Source organism: Hyalella azteca, unplaced genomic scaffold, assembly GCF_000764305.2.
Source record: "Hyalella azteca isolate HAZT.00-mixed unplaced genomic scaffold, Hazt_2.0.2 contig2384, whole genome shotgun sequence".
In the NCBI taxonomy this organism is placed as follows: domain Eukaryota; kingdom Metazoa; phylum Arthropoda; class Malacostraca; order Amphipoda; family Hyalellidae; genus Hyalella; species Hyalella azteca.
In genome coordinates, this window is record NW_025932661.1 from 185542 (window position 1) to 198276 (window position 12735).

General features: G+C 41.3%; 1 protein-coding gene across 2 annotated transcripts in view; it reads left to right on the forward strand.

Annotated features, from left to right (window-relative positions):
* The window catches only part of LOC108678295 (histone-lysine N-methyltransferase, H3 lysine-79 specific), an 80102-nt gene that overhangs the window by 48408 nt on the left and 18959 nt on the right, over positions 1-12735 (forward strand). For both annotated transcript variants that reach the window (XM_018166671.2, XM_018166672.2), the window contains exons 5-11: positions 2453-2593; positions 3924-4099; positions 4533-4614; positions 5852-6047; positions 6902-7008; positions 9473-9514; positions 11365-11403. In XM_018166671.2, coding sequence (XP_018022160.1) covers positions 2453-2593; positions 3924-4099; positions 4533-4614; positions 5852-6047; positions 6902-7008; positions 9473-9514; positions 11365-11403 — 783 coding nt within the window. The remainder of the gene's footprint in view (positions 1-2452; positions 2594-3923; positions 4100-4532; positions 4615-5851; positions 6048-6901; positions 7009-9472; positions 9515-11364; positions 11404-12735) is intronic.

Here is a 12735-nt window from a genome sequence, read left to right on the forward strand (position 1 = left end):
ATTACAGCATTTTAGCGGAGGGAATTGAACTTGTATAAAAAATCGTTACAAACATTACTTTCCCCCATGGTTTTGGCTCCACTTTCCTCTTAAGTAGAATTTTATGCCTGGCCGTCTAGACATAAAGAAAAAGGAAGTTGAAAATGTGTTTCTTCTCTTATTTATTCAGAAAACATATCTCTGAAAAATGTTTAGAAAATATATCTCTGCATTGAACTCTTCTCACTAGGGACCTGCCACTAATTTGTTATAAGTCATCGGTTGAGTGATTGTAAAATCGAGTTAATGTCTGTTTGAATGAATTATTTTTAATGCAGCTGAGTAGCTGAAAGTACTTGAAGGCGTTGGGTGTGAGCACTGCTTACCACCTGCATACACTCGCTACCGACAAGCACAAGTGTCAGAGGAAATCAGCACAAATGCTCACTGATGCAATAATTAGGGGCTAGGAGCCATCACTCAAGCTGAGAGTCAAATTCCTGGGAATCAAATTTATAAGTGTGAAGCATCTACCGTTTATTTTTCTTATTGTTGACATGATGATTAGTATATGTTCGAATCAAGTTTGTAATTTACATCAAATTATAAATTATTAACTGCGGAATAAGTTAATTTTTTATGATTTAATTACCTACATGCGTTGCGGCCTCAAGTTTGGTTCCACGGACGATTAGTTCAGAGCACGATTTCGGTAATGTTCACTAACTTTTTTGAAGACTCAACTATTTTTGCAGTAATTTTCATGTAGCAAATGCAATTTTGCTTTCTACACTTCAAATTCAATGCCCGCTTTCCTTGCCCAGTTAAAGACTGAACTCTTTCTGATTGTCGCATCATTTCACTTCCAGCGTTTTACCTTCCATTTATTTTTACCTGTTCCAAAATAGATTTTGACTGGAAATATAAGACTGACCCAAGTAAATTGAATTGATATTTGATGCCATCAATATGGTAGAAAGCGTGGCTCTGAAGGCAACAGTAATTGGCTGGCTTGCCTGTCGTGAGCGTCTCATTGGTCCTGTGGGACGTCACCCTCCTGCACGTACAAATGTCAGCCAGCCTCTTGGTTCAGGAAATGTGTTCCGGATCAGTTAGTGAGGTTTCTATCCACTCTATCTCAAATGTTGAAAAAAGCCCTATATTTTACCATATTGAATGTTAAATGCTGCTATCACAAACATATTTTCGTAGTGTGAATTATTTTTCTACCTATTAAATAGCATATAAATATTGCGGACAGCTTTGCTTATGGCAAATTTCTAGAAGTTTATTGAAGTGTAACATAAGTGCACATTAAAGTAAGCCCTCGCAAGGCAGGGCCGTTGCAGGAGTTCATCGGCCGCGTCGTGAGCGCGCGTCACTGAGAACGCTTCCAGGCTCGGGCCTTTATTAAAGCCGACCTGCGCACGCTCGTGAGGCCATGCAGGCTATATAGTGTGTGGCGTGATGCAGGCTATATAGTGTGTGGCGTGATGCAGGCTATATAGTGTGTGGCGTGATGCAGGCTATATAGTGTGTGGCGTGATGCAAGCGTCTTGTACGGCGTGATGCAGGCGACTTGTGTGGCGTGATGCAGGTGACTTGTACGGCGTGATGCGGGCGACTTGTGTATCGTAATGCAGGCGACTTGTGTATCGTGATGCAGGCAAATTGTGTATCGTGATGCAAGCGTCTTGTGTGGCATGAAGCACTGTTGTCTTCCTGCTCATGCAGAAATTCTGCCGTACTATTCATGCAGCAGTGCGGTCTTGCTACTTCTGCTTCTCTGCTGGCTCGCTGTTGACGAGAATAGTCCTTGTTGCATCGGCTGCTTTCAAGCTGCCGTCTCGATTCACAATCTACGTCGCTATGTTGTTGATACTTTCACCAGCGTAGCAACAAGACTCCATGGATGAATTGCATCCGACATGCAAGTACTGCTGAGCTGCCCGAGTGCTGAATGCTCCCTTGTGTTGTCTTCTACTTTGATGTTTTTTACACGCGTTCAGTGGAAGCTTCTGAGCGCATTCCCTACTTTGTGAGCCTTTGCGTCCATTATTTTTATTCAGTTTTCGGAGGGTAAAAGGAAGTGATCCTGCCACACCCTGTTTTTAGTGACCTGTTATTTGTTTATTTTATTTTTTATTTAATTTTGCAGGGCGTAAAGTTCTATAGGAAACCAAACCTTTTATCTATTTCTTCTGTTCCGGCATAATACGTAGTCGGCTAAATGCAAGATCTACTGTGGCTGTCTAAAACACAAGCTCATTACGTGGCTCGTGTTCATTATTCATTCTGTGACTAAACGAGTCTTCTTGTATCTATTGAGCTAAGATGTTGTGTCTACACTACCAAAGTCACTAGGTCTTACATTAATCTGTTTATGTTTAACTCTCCGTTTAGACTCAAGTGGGCCTGAATGCATATACCACACACCACCTTATTCTTGTCTAAGTAATTTATTTGTTCGCAGGAGAAGGGAACGAGTCTGCCTGCAGTTCGCCTCAACAAGCGACCGAGCAGAGGGATGTTGAAGCACATCCTAACGCAGATCTACAACCAGGCCGTCGAAGACCCGGAGAAGCTCAACCAATATGAACCTTTCTCTCCCGAGGTCAGGCTTCGTGTTACAGAAAATTTACTAACCATTTCAAATATTCTCGTGGTCTCCGACCTGTTTTTTAGGCATGGAGCTTATCGTTTGGTTTATGAATTGATTTTTTTGTTCCATGAGCCGTGTGCGCTCTGAAGAAACAACAGACTAAATAATGGCTGCCTGTTGGAAATTCAGTTCTTGTACATCTATGTCCTAAATTTACGTTGACCGAGGGATGGAAGTAGGATCTTGCTGAACTGAAACTGAAAGCAGGCGCCGCTGTTTAGATCGTACCGTACACAAATTCGGTTCGGTTACTCGCTCTGTGAATCTGATGCCGTCCAAGTGGGTCCATTTAATTTCATAGGTAACCGTTTATCACTGAACAGACAGAATATTCCTCGCGTCATGTTTTAGTGTTTTATCGTGAAATTATTCCTTTTAATCTCCCTATCATCACAAGATGACAGCAAAAATCAACTTCGTTCATGCAAATACAAATACAACTGAGAGTTATTCACTATATAACTCTTAGTGTAGCGTTCATTAGTTTAAAATAGCTCTCGACTTGGTTCCGTGCCCAATAATTCTCGTGCTGTATGCTGAATAAGCATTAATGTATGTTGTGTATAATGAGGTTGGTCGTCCAGTAGCTGATAGAACTTGAAGAAACAACTAGGTACGTATTGCTGATAGGAGTAGGACGATTTTAAAAGGCGTTGGAGCTTACTGTTGCTTTGAGAAAGTGGGGCATTTTTTAAATGTCCAAATAATCATTGTAAAAATTGCTGGGTATTTATGTTCAGCTTACCAATATCGAAAGTAATTAACCTTTTAACTGCTAGCTCTACGCTGGAGGGTAGAATTTATTTAGATTATCCGGCAGATTGTCAGAAGTCGTTTCCGTCGACCGGAGCAACGAACGTCTCGTATATAAACAGTCGTCAAAAAATTTACAGGGATAAATTTTTCGACAAATTCAATGAGAATAACATTCAATCTCTAAATTCATTTCTATGGACTTTAAAATTAGTACTTAGTTGAGAATGTATATAATCTGGAGTTGTATTTCCTGTGCGAAAAAGATTAGAAGTTGCAATGAAATAGGGTTGTTCCTGTCGTGACACCAGAATTACGTATCGTCGAAACGCTTGAAAGAATTTTATTCTATTGACGGGAGATTTGTTAGCATTTATCGATGCTGGATTTTTTTATCGCAATCTTCATACTTGAAGGTAGAACTCTTCTTCGTTTTTTCGGGGTTCGAAATTCTGAATTTTGATTTTTTGAGTAGAGAGACTTGTCTGTTTAAGATGAGCCTGTGTTTCAATAAGCGTTCATTGTGCAGGTTTACGGGGAGACTTCATACGAGCTCATCTGCCAAGTGATCGACCAGATCCACATCACAGAAGAGGACACCTTCATAGACCTGGGCTCGGGCGTGGGGCAAGTCGTACTGCAGATGGCGGCCGCGACGCTCTGTAAGCGCTGCTACGGCATCGAGAAGGCTGACACTCCTTATAGGTCAGTTAATGCTCCTACATGGTTATGTGGCTGCCTTCTTACAGGTCTGTGGCTGACTCTTTACAGGTCAGTTGGAGCCTCCTCTCAGGTCTTTGGCTGCCTTCTCACTGGTTTGTTGATGATTTCTCTCTCAGGTCCATTGGTTCCTACTCACAGATAATTTTTGCCTACTCACTGATCAGTGCCTGACCTCTTATTATCAAAATCTCTTGCAGTGATATACTCCTTGCACCTAGACAGCAGGTTGCAACAAAAATTTGTCTTCAAAGAAAATAAACTGTGCAATTATTTTTAGTGTGCTATAATGAGAGCTGACGGGAATTAATAAATTTTTAGATTAACCCATGTACTCACACTCCAGTATTGAGTCATATTTGTTCTCGAGTTTGCCATATTTGCAAGGCTGTTTCAGTTCCTTATGTTACGCACGCAGATACTCGGAGACGATGGTGAAGCTGTACAAGCGATGGCTCGCCTGGTACGGCAAGAAGCACGGCGAGTACAAACTTGTACAGGTCAGTGGTAGCTTCTTGTAGTACAAACTTGTACAGGTCAGTGGTAGCTTCTTGTATTACCCCGTATTACAAACTTGTACAGGTCAGTGATAGCTTCTTGTAGTACAAACTTGTACAGGTCAGTGGTAGCTTCTTGTAGTACAAACTTGTACAGGTCAGTGGTAGCTTCTTGTAGTACCCCGTATTACAAACTTGTGCAGGTCAGTGGTAACTTCTTGTAGCGCTAACGAGCTTACGAGCTCTCGTACTGAACAACTTATATGGGTACCCTCTTACAGCGTTAACTCCTGCCGCTTTCATCCGTAGTACAATTATTTTATTTGAGTTAGAATGTTACCTACGCAACTCATGAGCTTAGGTCGAAGTTCTTTTTGGAAGAATTGACTTATCGTTTGCTCATATATCAAGAGTTGTTTTGTTATTTGAGTGTTTCAGTCACTCTCAGGGAGAGCATAAAATAAAAATAGCAAGAAAGACCCAACAGAGTATTACTTAGAATGGAATACATTTCTTCATTATCCGTGTTTTCATTATTATACACTATACCTCGATTACAAGTAGGTCTATCATGACACCAACCGATGCCATTTTCTTTACATATTCTGTTATTCTCTGAAGTAATTTTTTGGATGAAATGTTTGAGCGCCTTTTGACTGGAGAAGGGTTCGTTGCCTAAGTTCGTGAGCGATAAGTAAGACACCATCAGTCTAAAGAAGTTATCTTTATACATGGTAGTTATATATGAGAGTAATAATACAGGTATTGGCTAAACGTCGACCGTTAGATCGGAGTAGCTCTAACGCGAGTTACATCGCGACACGCTTATTGCAGCTTCTGGGGGGGGACGAGTTTAATCAAGTTCCCAGCCCTTTTATAGAATTACGGATTCCGTCCATTTACTACTGTCCTGATCGCGTGATTTGCCACGTGATGTTTTCCAGACTCAGGTCTAGTACTTTTCCGCTAACTTCTATCACGTCAAGTGAATATTACCTCTCAATTACAGACAATCTAATCTTATAGTATAATTTTTATGACTATAATGAGACGCCAGATTGACACCGGACATCTTAGATCTAGGCCAAATTCTATGGAACGTTGATGCTGCAATTTAAATTGCTCTCTATGCCAGTATGTTTAGTGTCCTACTGAGAATTATCAGCACATTTAGTACGTTCTTTTGATTTACTAAAATTTAGATGGCTTACACCTTCACTGAGACTGATTTTGTCATCAGGGAGACTTCCTACAAAAGCAGCACCGGGAGTGGATAACGTCCAGCACCATCGTCTTCGTGAATAACTTTGCGTTTGGCCCCACCGTGGACCACATGCTCAAGGAGGTCTTTGCTGATCTCAAAGACGGCGCCAGAATCATCTCTTCTAAAAGCTTCTGTCCCACTAACTTCCGTATTACTGACCGTAATCTAAGTGGTAAGTGGTGGCAATGACCGTAACCTGAGTGGTGAGTGGTGGCAATGACCGTAACCTAAGTGGTGAGTGATAGCAATGACCGTAACCTAAGTGGTGAGTGGTGGCAATGACCGTAACCCAAGTGGTGAGTGGTGGCAGGGACCGTAACCTAAGTGGTGAGTGGTGGCAATGACCGTAACCTGAGTGGTGAGTGATGGCAATGACCGTAACCTAAGTGGTGAGTGATGGCAATGACCGTAACCTAAGTGGTGAGTGATGGCAATGACCGTAACCCAAGTGGTGAGTGGTGGCAGGGACCGTAACCTAAGTGGTGAGTGATGGCAATGACCGTACCTAACCTAAGAGGTGAGTGGTGGCAATGACTGTAACCTAAGTGGTGACTGGTGGCAATGACCGTAACATATGTTAATGGTGAGTGATAGCAATAACCGTAACCTTAGTGGTGAGTGATAGCAATGACCGTAACCTAAGTGGTGAGTGATAGCAATGACCGTAACCAAAGTGGTGGCAATGACCGTAATCTGAGTGGCAAGGGAAGATGAAACTGTTGCCATATCCCGATGGAGCTTCAGAGGATCCATGGTAATGCTAGAAAAATTCACGTTTGAAGTTAACAATGAATGACTACTTGTGTTGACCTGCCTTAAAACGGTTGTTCTACTACAATAAAGTGAACATCTTGGTATTATTGAACCTGCTTTGTAATTATGCTTTCTTGTGAAATTTATGTGATTAATCAACAGTCTGAGCTGACTCTACTGACGTCAACTTGCGTCTCGACATTCATACGTGTGATTCATGCGCTGACAAACATAATCTTAATTCTCCGACTAACTCTGAGGACGTGCGTGCAGATATTGGTACAATCATGCACGTGTCGGAGCTTACGCCGCTTTCGGGGAGCGTGTCGTGGACGGGCAAGCCAGTCTCCTACTACCTGCACATCATCGACCGCACCAAGGTGAGTATGTGCACCACTCAGGTCTGTGAATACTACCATCATACCTCTGTGTGTGCGTGGCAGTGTGCTCAACACCACACACTTGAAACTTGCACTCGGGTTAATGGTAGAGGCGAAGGAGGTCACGGGTGATGTACTGGTATTGTGGTTTGATGGTAGTGCAGGTCACGGGTGATGTACTGGGTGGTGTATGGTAGTGCAGGTCACGGGTGATGAACTGGGTGGTGTATGGTAGTGCAGGTCACGGGTGATGTACTGGGTGTTGTGGTTTGATGGTAGTGCAGGTCACGGGTGATGTACTGGGTGTTGTGGTTTGAGATGACAGGATGATATGCTTTGGATCGTGGTTAATTTATCTCCTTAACTGAGGAAGTTTTTATAGATATTGCGTTGTTGTCAAGCAAATACGGGTACATAGTATGCGGGGTAGTTACTACGGTCCAAGTGTAGGGTGGTGACAGCAGTTATAGTTATCAGCTTTCTGCTTTACTCATCTGTACTCATGTCAGGTTTGGTTATGAATTACGTGCGATCTCGTCAGTGTGTTCAGTGTCATTTTTGGTTGTATTAGTCGCTTGTGCTTGTCAGCTATTGATGCTCGGCGAGAACTTGTAGGTGTAGGTATACAGACAGTATTACTGTACACAGATAGTTGTACTACTGTCGAGTTAGAGGAGTCGCGTATGTGCGTTAAGGAGTATGAAGGCCTCACACCAGCTGAGTTTAACTATTTCAGTGGTAATAGTAGACACCAGGCCATTAGGGGCTCTTACTAGGTATCCAACGCCTAAAATCTAACTAATTTCTCTTGTACGTAGATTATGGAATTTTTACCTGAACCTGTTATTAGTATCAGTGATAATCTTTACCCAGCATTAATTAATCATATTTCTACTTCTAACGAAAAATTTGATTTTTGAAAATCTGAAATTTTGTCTGGTATCAGGATAAAATGTATAGCAATGAGCCCGGAGTGTAATTGCTGGACGTGTTGTCACGTTGCTCATTCAGTCCGATAACTGATCTTTTCTTGAATGTGTATAGTTCTCAAAACCAGTGCGGCCATTGACTTGTATGCTTTCGTTTCATTCCCTTGAGTTTAGGAGTTAGGTGCATTTATAATCTCCTCTCACGAGATTTTCAGAACTCACATTTGTGAGGCAAGACAAGAATAAGTCGTGTTGTCATCATGCCATGCAGCAGCGCCTCTCACCCTTACGTCGCCCCCATCCTCACGCGTCATTGTCACTAAAGACTTTAATCTGACCCGACCAAATAAACAATTTCTGTATAACATCCTCTATAAAGTGCAGTAGAGGCTTAATTTCTCTTGCAACTTCATCGAACAGCGTGGTTAGTTATCTCTCATTGAAGTATATGATAATTTCCTAATCAAGTTACCGTTGCTACCAACGCTATCACACTTGCATCATCTCACTTCTTTACATCTCAGTGTCAGAGATGATCATAACTTGTTGAATTGTCATCCCAGTTTGAGTCTATTGTGTTGTCTTTCATTGTAATGATACCTTTACCCTAAAATTTGTCACCAAACACGTGTTGCTGCAGTGCCAGTTTACCGTGTGTATTCACTGGCCCCTACGCCGACCATCTCTCAATACAGGTCTGTATCATATTTAACGCTCATGTAACGAGTGTACCGGTGCGCTCTGAACCAAACTGATTCAGTTCTATGCTGTTTGCCCCAAGACGATACATGTTGCAGTGTTGACGTACTCTTAACACTCGCTTTTTCAGAAATTATATGCGACATTTTAGGTGACTACGATATTTTTTTCAATTCAAACAAGAACAAACCTTGAGACACCCTCACGAACATCCAATGTAAGAGAAAAGTTCCGTTGGCTTCCAGCCACAAAACAGCGGCTTGGTGGCTTTTATGTTGTGCTCACAAGCGGCGGACGCTACTATCGACGAGCATTGTGTTCTCTTCATATGCATCTGATTATATCAGATGCAGACTTAATTTTTACTCTCTTTAGAACAACCGAAGTCCCGACCAAGGCTTCATCCTTATTGTCGAAACGCAAGATGTCTTATTCGTACGATTTGATTTGCTGAAGTTTCAATCAACTGACGAGTGTCAGCATTCGTGCTTCTTATTCGACCGCTGAACACTATTCTCATGTAGAAAATCATGCTCACAATGAGTAGGAATATAATTGTGGAGGCTTACGTGGATCAGAAGCTCTGAAGTTATAGGGAGGACGTCAGGGTAGAGGCTGCTGGGGCGTGCATGATGGCGGCACGATGGTTATTGCTCCTCATCTGGTCATCACTGCAAACATCATATGCAAGTGTCTCATAACTTCGAGCCCTCAATGATTTATTGTAGGTAATTTAATCTATTCTAAATTTCATTTGATTTGAAACAAAATTCTTGTCGTATATTTATTTTCAATTGGATTTTAAATAATTGGATTCTCCACTCTCCTTATTTCAGTTGGAGCGCTATTTCTTAAGAGTAAAGAATCCCAAGCTGAGGGTAAGTCGACTGCTGCTGATAGATGCTAAGTTAGGCACTTAAAAAGAGGGAGACTTCAGTCTCGTAGGGAGGCTTCTCCCCCTACGAGGGTGAAGTCTTGCGCCTCCTAACTTAGGTTGCCATCTCTTCTGTGCACAACCGCTTGTTGCTTGCCCCCCCTGCTGGTCTTTATTCCCAGACGGCTAACAATCACACCTCATATTAACGATGGATCCAATAATTTTTATCAGAGTTTCGACAATTTTACACATTTCTCTACCGTTCATTTGAGATCAAAAAACCAAAAATATTACGTAAACATGGTTTAATTTTTAATTACTGAGACTTTTTTAATTTTTGAGAGTGTGGCAGTTGTGTCAGGAGGGCTCTGGCGCTGATTCCGTTCCCTATCTTGTCTCCTAATATTTATTAAGTGGAGTGTAAAGGCAGCGATTAGTGTAAGCGTGTGCTCTGCTCTTATAACCTTAACAACAATACAATAAAATGGTTGAGGGCTGGAAGATTGGCTACCATTGTCATGGTTGACACTCCACCTCTTCGCAACCGACATTCATTGCTAAGTTTCATCCATTTCTTGGTAACAGTTTGATAAGTTATTCGCTCAACCCTGTGTGCTTCGTGATTGACGATATTCACCAAAACGCTTTCCAAAGATAAAATGTTAGTTCATTGTGCAATATCTTTAGATTGATTACTTGTGTTCAGCAAATATTTTCTGCTTCTTGAACATATTTTGTGTGCTTTTTTAATTGGATTTTTATTCATGTATATTGTATTGAATGTTGATTGTGTGAATACCGAAGTGTATATTTAACGACTAATTTAGCCCATGGTATATGAGCCGAGTGCGATTAGCCTGATGTTATAAGGTCTTGAGCGCGGTTCATTGCTGATAATGGTTAGGGTCTTTAGCATCTACTTATCCAAAGACTAGACCCGGCCTGGCGAATACTACTTTATTGCGTAGTTATTTGTTGTGAAGTAACTTGCTGGAGTGGTGCGTACGACTGGTCCAAAAATCAAACTCGATACAACTTGCAAGATTCTTCAATGTTATAAGAAGATCAAATTTGATGAGCGGTAGAGACGTTCACCGTTAACAGGTTTAAATTTTTACATAATAAAATACAGTGTCGTGTTAATACTTGATCTGAATCATTCCCTCTCATTGTTTTCAGTCATGAATCATTCATTATGCTTACTCGTCTGCTCTCATATGGTTACCCATCAACAATGGACAGTTGTTGTTCAACCTGCATTCTTTGTGGTCATTCATACGCATCAAATCCTCTCATTTGTTGTAGGAATAATGTCATTATTTTCGGCTCATTGCGTCGCATATTTAACTTATATTATTATCAGTAACAGATTTCATATGACAGTTTCTTCTTTCTTGAGCATCATGATGTCAGAGTAGCTTTGTTCTGATATGTGAAATGTTATTCACATCATCCTTCCTAGTGAATCATGTTTGATTCTATTTATATGTAGTTAACTGCTTCATTTCTTCATATCATTTTTTATCTTTGTAATCTCATTTAAGAGATTATGTGCTTCTTGAGGCCGAGTGCACGCAGCTTCTAACGCAAAATTCATTTTCACGAGTCTGTGATATGAACCTGATGTCATTGATGTCATTCATTGTATGCATTCATTAGTGATGTAATTAGTCCCACTACACGGACCAAAATTGGTCTGCATTAAGAGCTTTGTTTTAAGATAGCGTCCATTGCTGTCGAGCTGTGCTCTCGTGCCTTCAATGAGCCACGTAGCCTAGGTTCGTAAGTTCATAGCTAAGGAGACATTCATTCATTCATGTGCATCATTGGATGTTTCCCATACCTCTGCAGAGCTCATCTAAGCTCACAGACGAGAAGCAAGCTCCTGTGGTAAGTCTTGCCGTGCGTCTTTCACTCATTATTTGTTCACTTAATCCATGTGAGTTTGGGAGTGATGCGGTGACTAAACTGATTAGTACACAAACTCTCATCGCATGAGAGGACGATAGCCGCTTCCTTCTGGTGCTCTGAGAGACTGACTTCAGCGTGTGTGTGTGTGTGTGTGTTTGTGTAGAGAGAGCACCTTCTTGTGTAGAGGTGGTCTGTTATGTGTAGTAAACGACTCGAGACGAAATAGACTGCTAATCAAACTATACACGAGTATGCAGTGTTGTCAGTAGTGTTCACTCGCTCTTAGTTTGCTGTCTAACCTAATCATGTCGATGGTATACCTGTAGTCTGAATACTTTTACCACTCTCTGTACAGCAACTTGCACATTGCTAGCATAGCAGACATATGATGTGCCGTGCCATCACATGAGCATTAGGACAGTCGGTGCTCCAAGCTCATGTGAGCATCATGCTCATGTGACGAGCATGATGCTCACATGTGGGAGCACCTGATGCTCATGAGAGCATCAGGGCAGTCTGCACCTCCAAGTCCCTTCTGGGCTGCGAGCTGTAGAGTCAGATTTTAAACAGTACTTCTTTCATTGTATTGTAGATGCTTGAGTCCAGAATTATTGACTTTTTCAACGTATAAATTTCTTAACATTATAGCTAACTGAAGATGAATAAATGACTTTCTGTAAAACATCTAATATATCCACAATAATTTCCGTCCAGTTGTTGATGAAAATCTGAAAGATACGATGATATTTCTTTTATTCTGAAACACTGTCAGCACTGTAGCTTTCGATTTTTTCGCATCGTCGATCAATTTCAAACGATATGTCAAAAATTATCGCATACCAAACTCTTATCTGTTAATTAAACTAAATGTATTTATCGACGTCTCAACCTTTGCGACAAACATTAACTGCCGCCTTCAGCATTGTCTTCATTTATGTGCCGATTTCTGGAGTGGATGTGATGCCTGCTTTTGCCTGAATTTCAACTCTCTTTCACCATAACTCCCTCAGTCGTGTCATTCTCATTATTGCCTACTAACGTTTTATTAGTTCAGTTCGATTTTCAGTTGATCAACTCACAATAATGCCTCCTGTGACTACCTACCAGTACGCTGCTAGCTCGTCAAACTCGATCTCAAACTTGTCAATTCTGCTGCTGGCCACAGTTTTAGTTACTTAGGATCAATGCGCCTCACGTCATTCACTATCAAGCATAAATCTAACCATTTCCTCAAATTTCATGCTGACGAGCGCTTCATCTGTGTTTTGGGTTTTCGTGCAATAGTTCACATTGAACAATTCAATGTTCAAT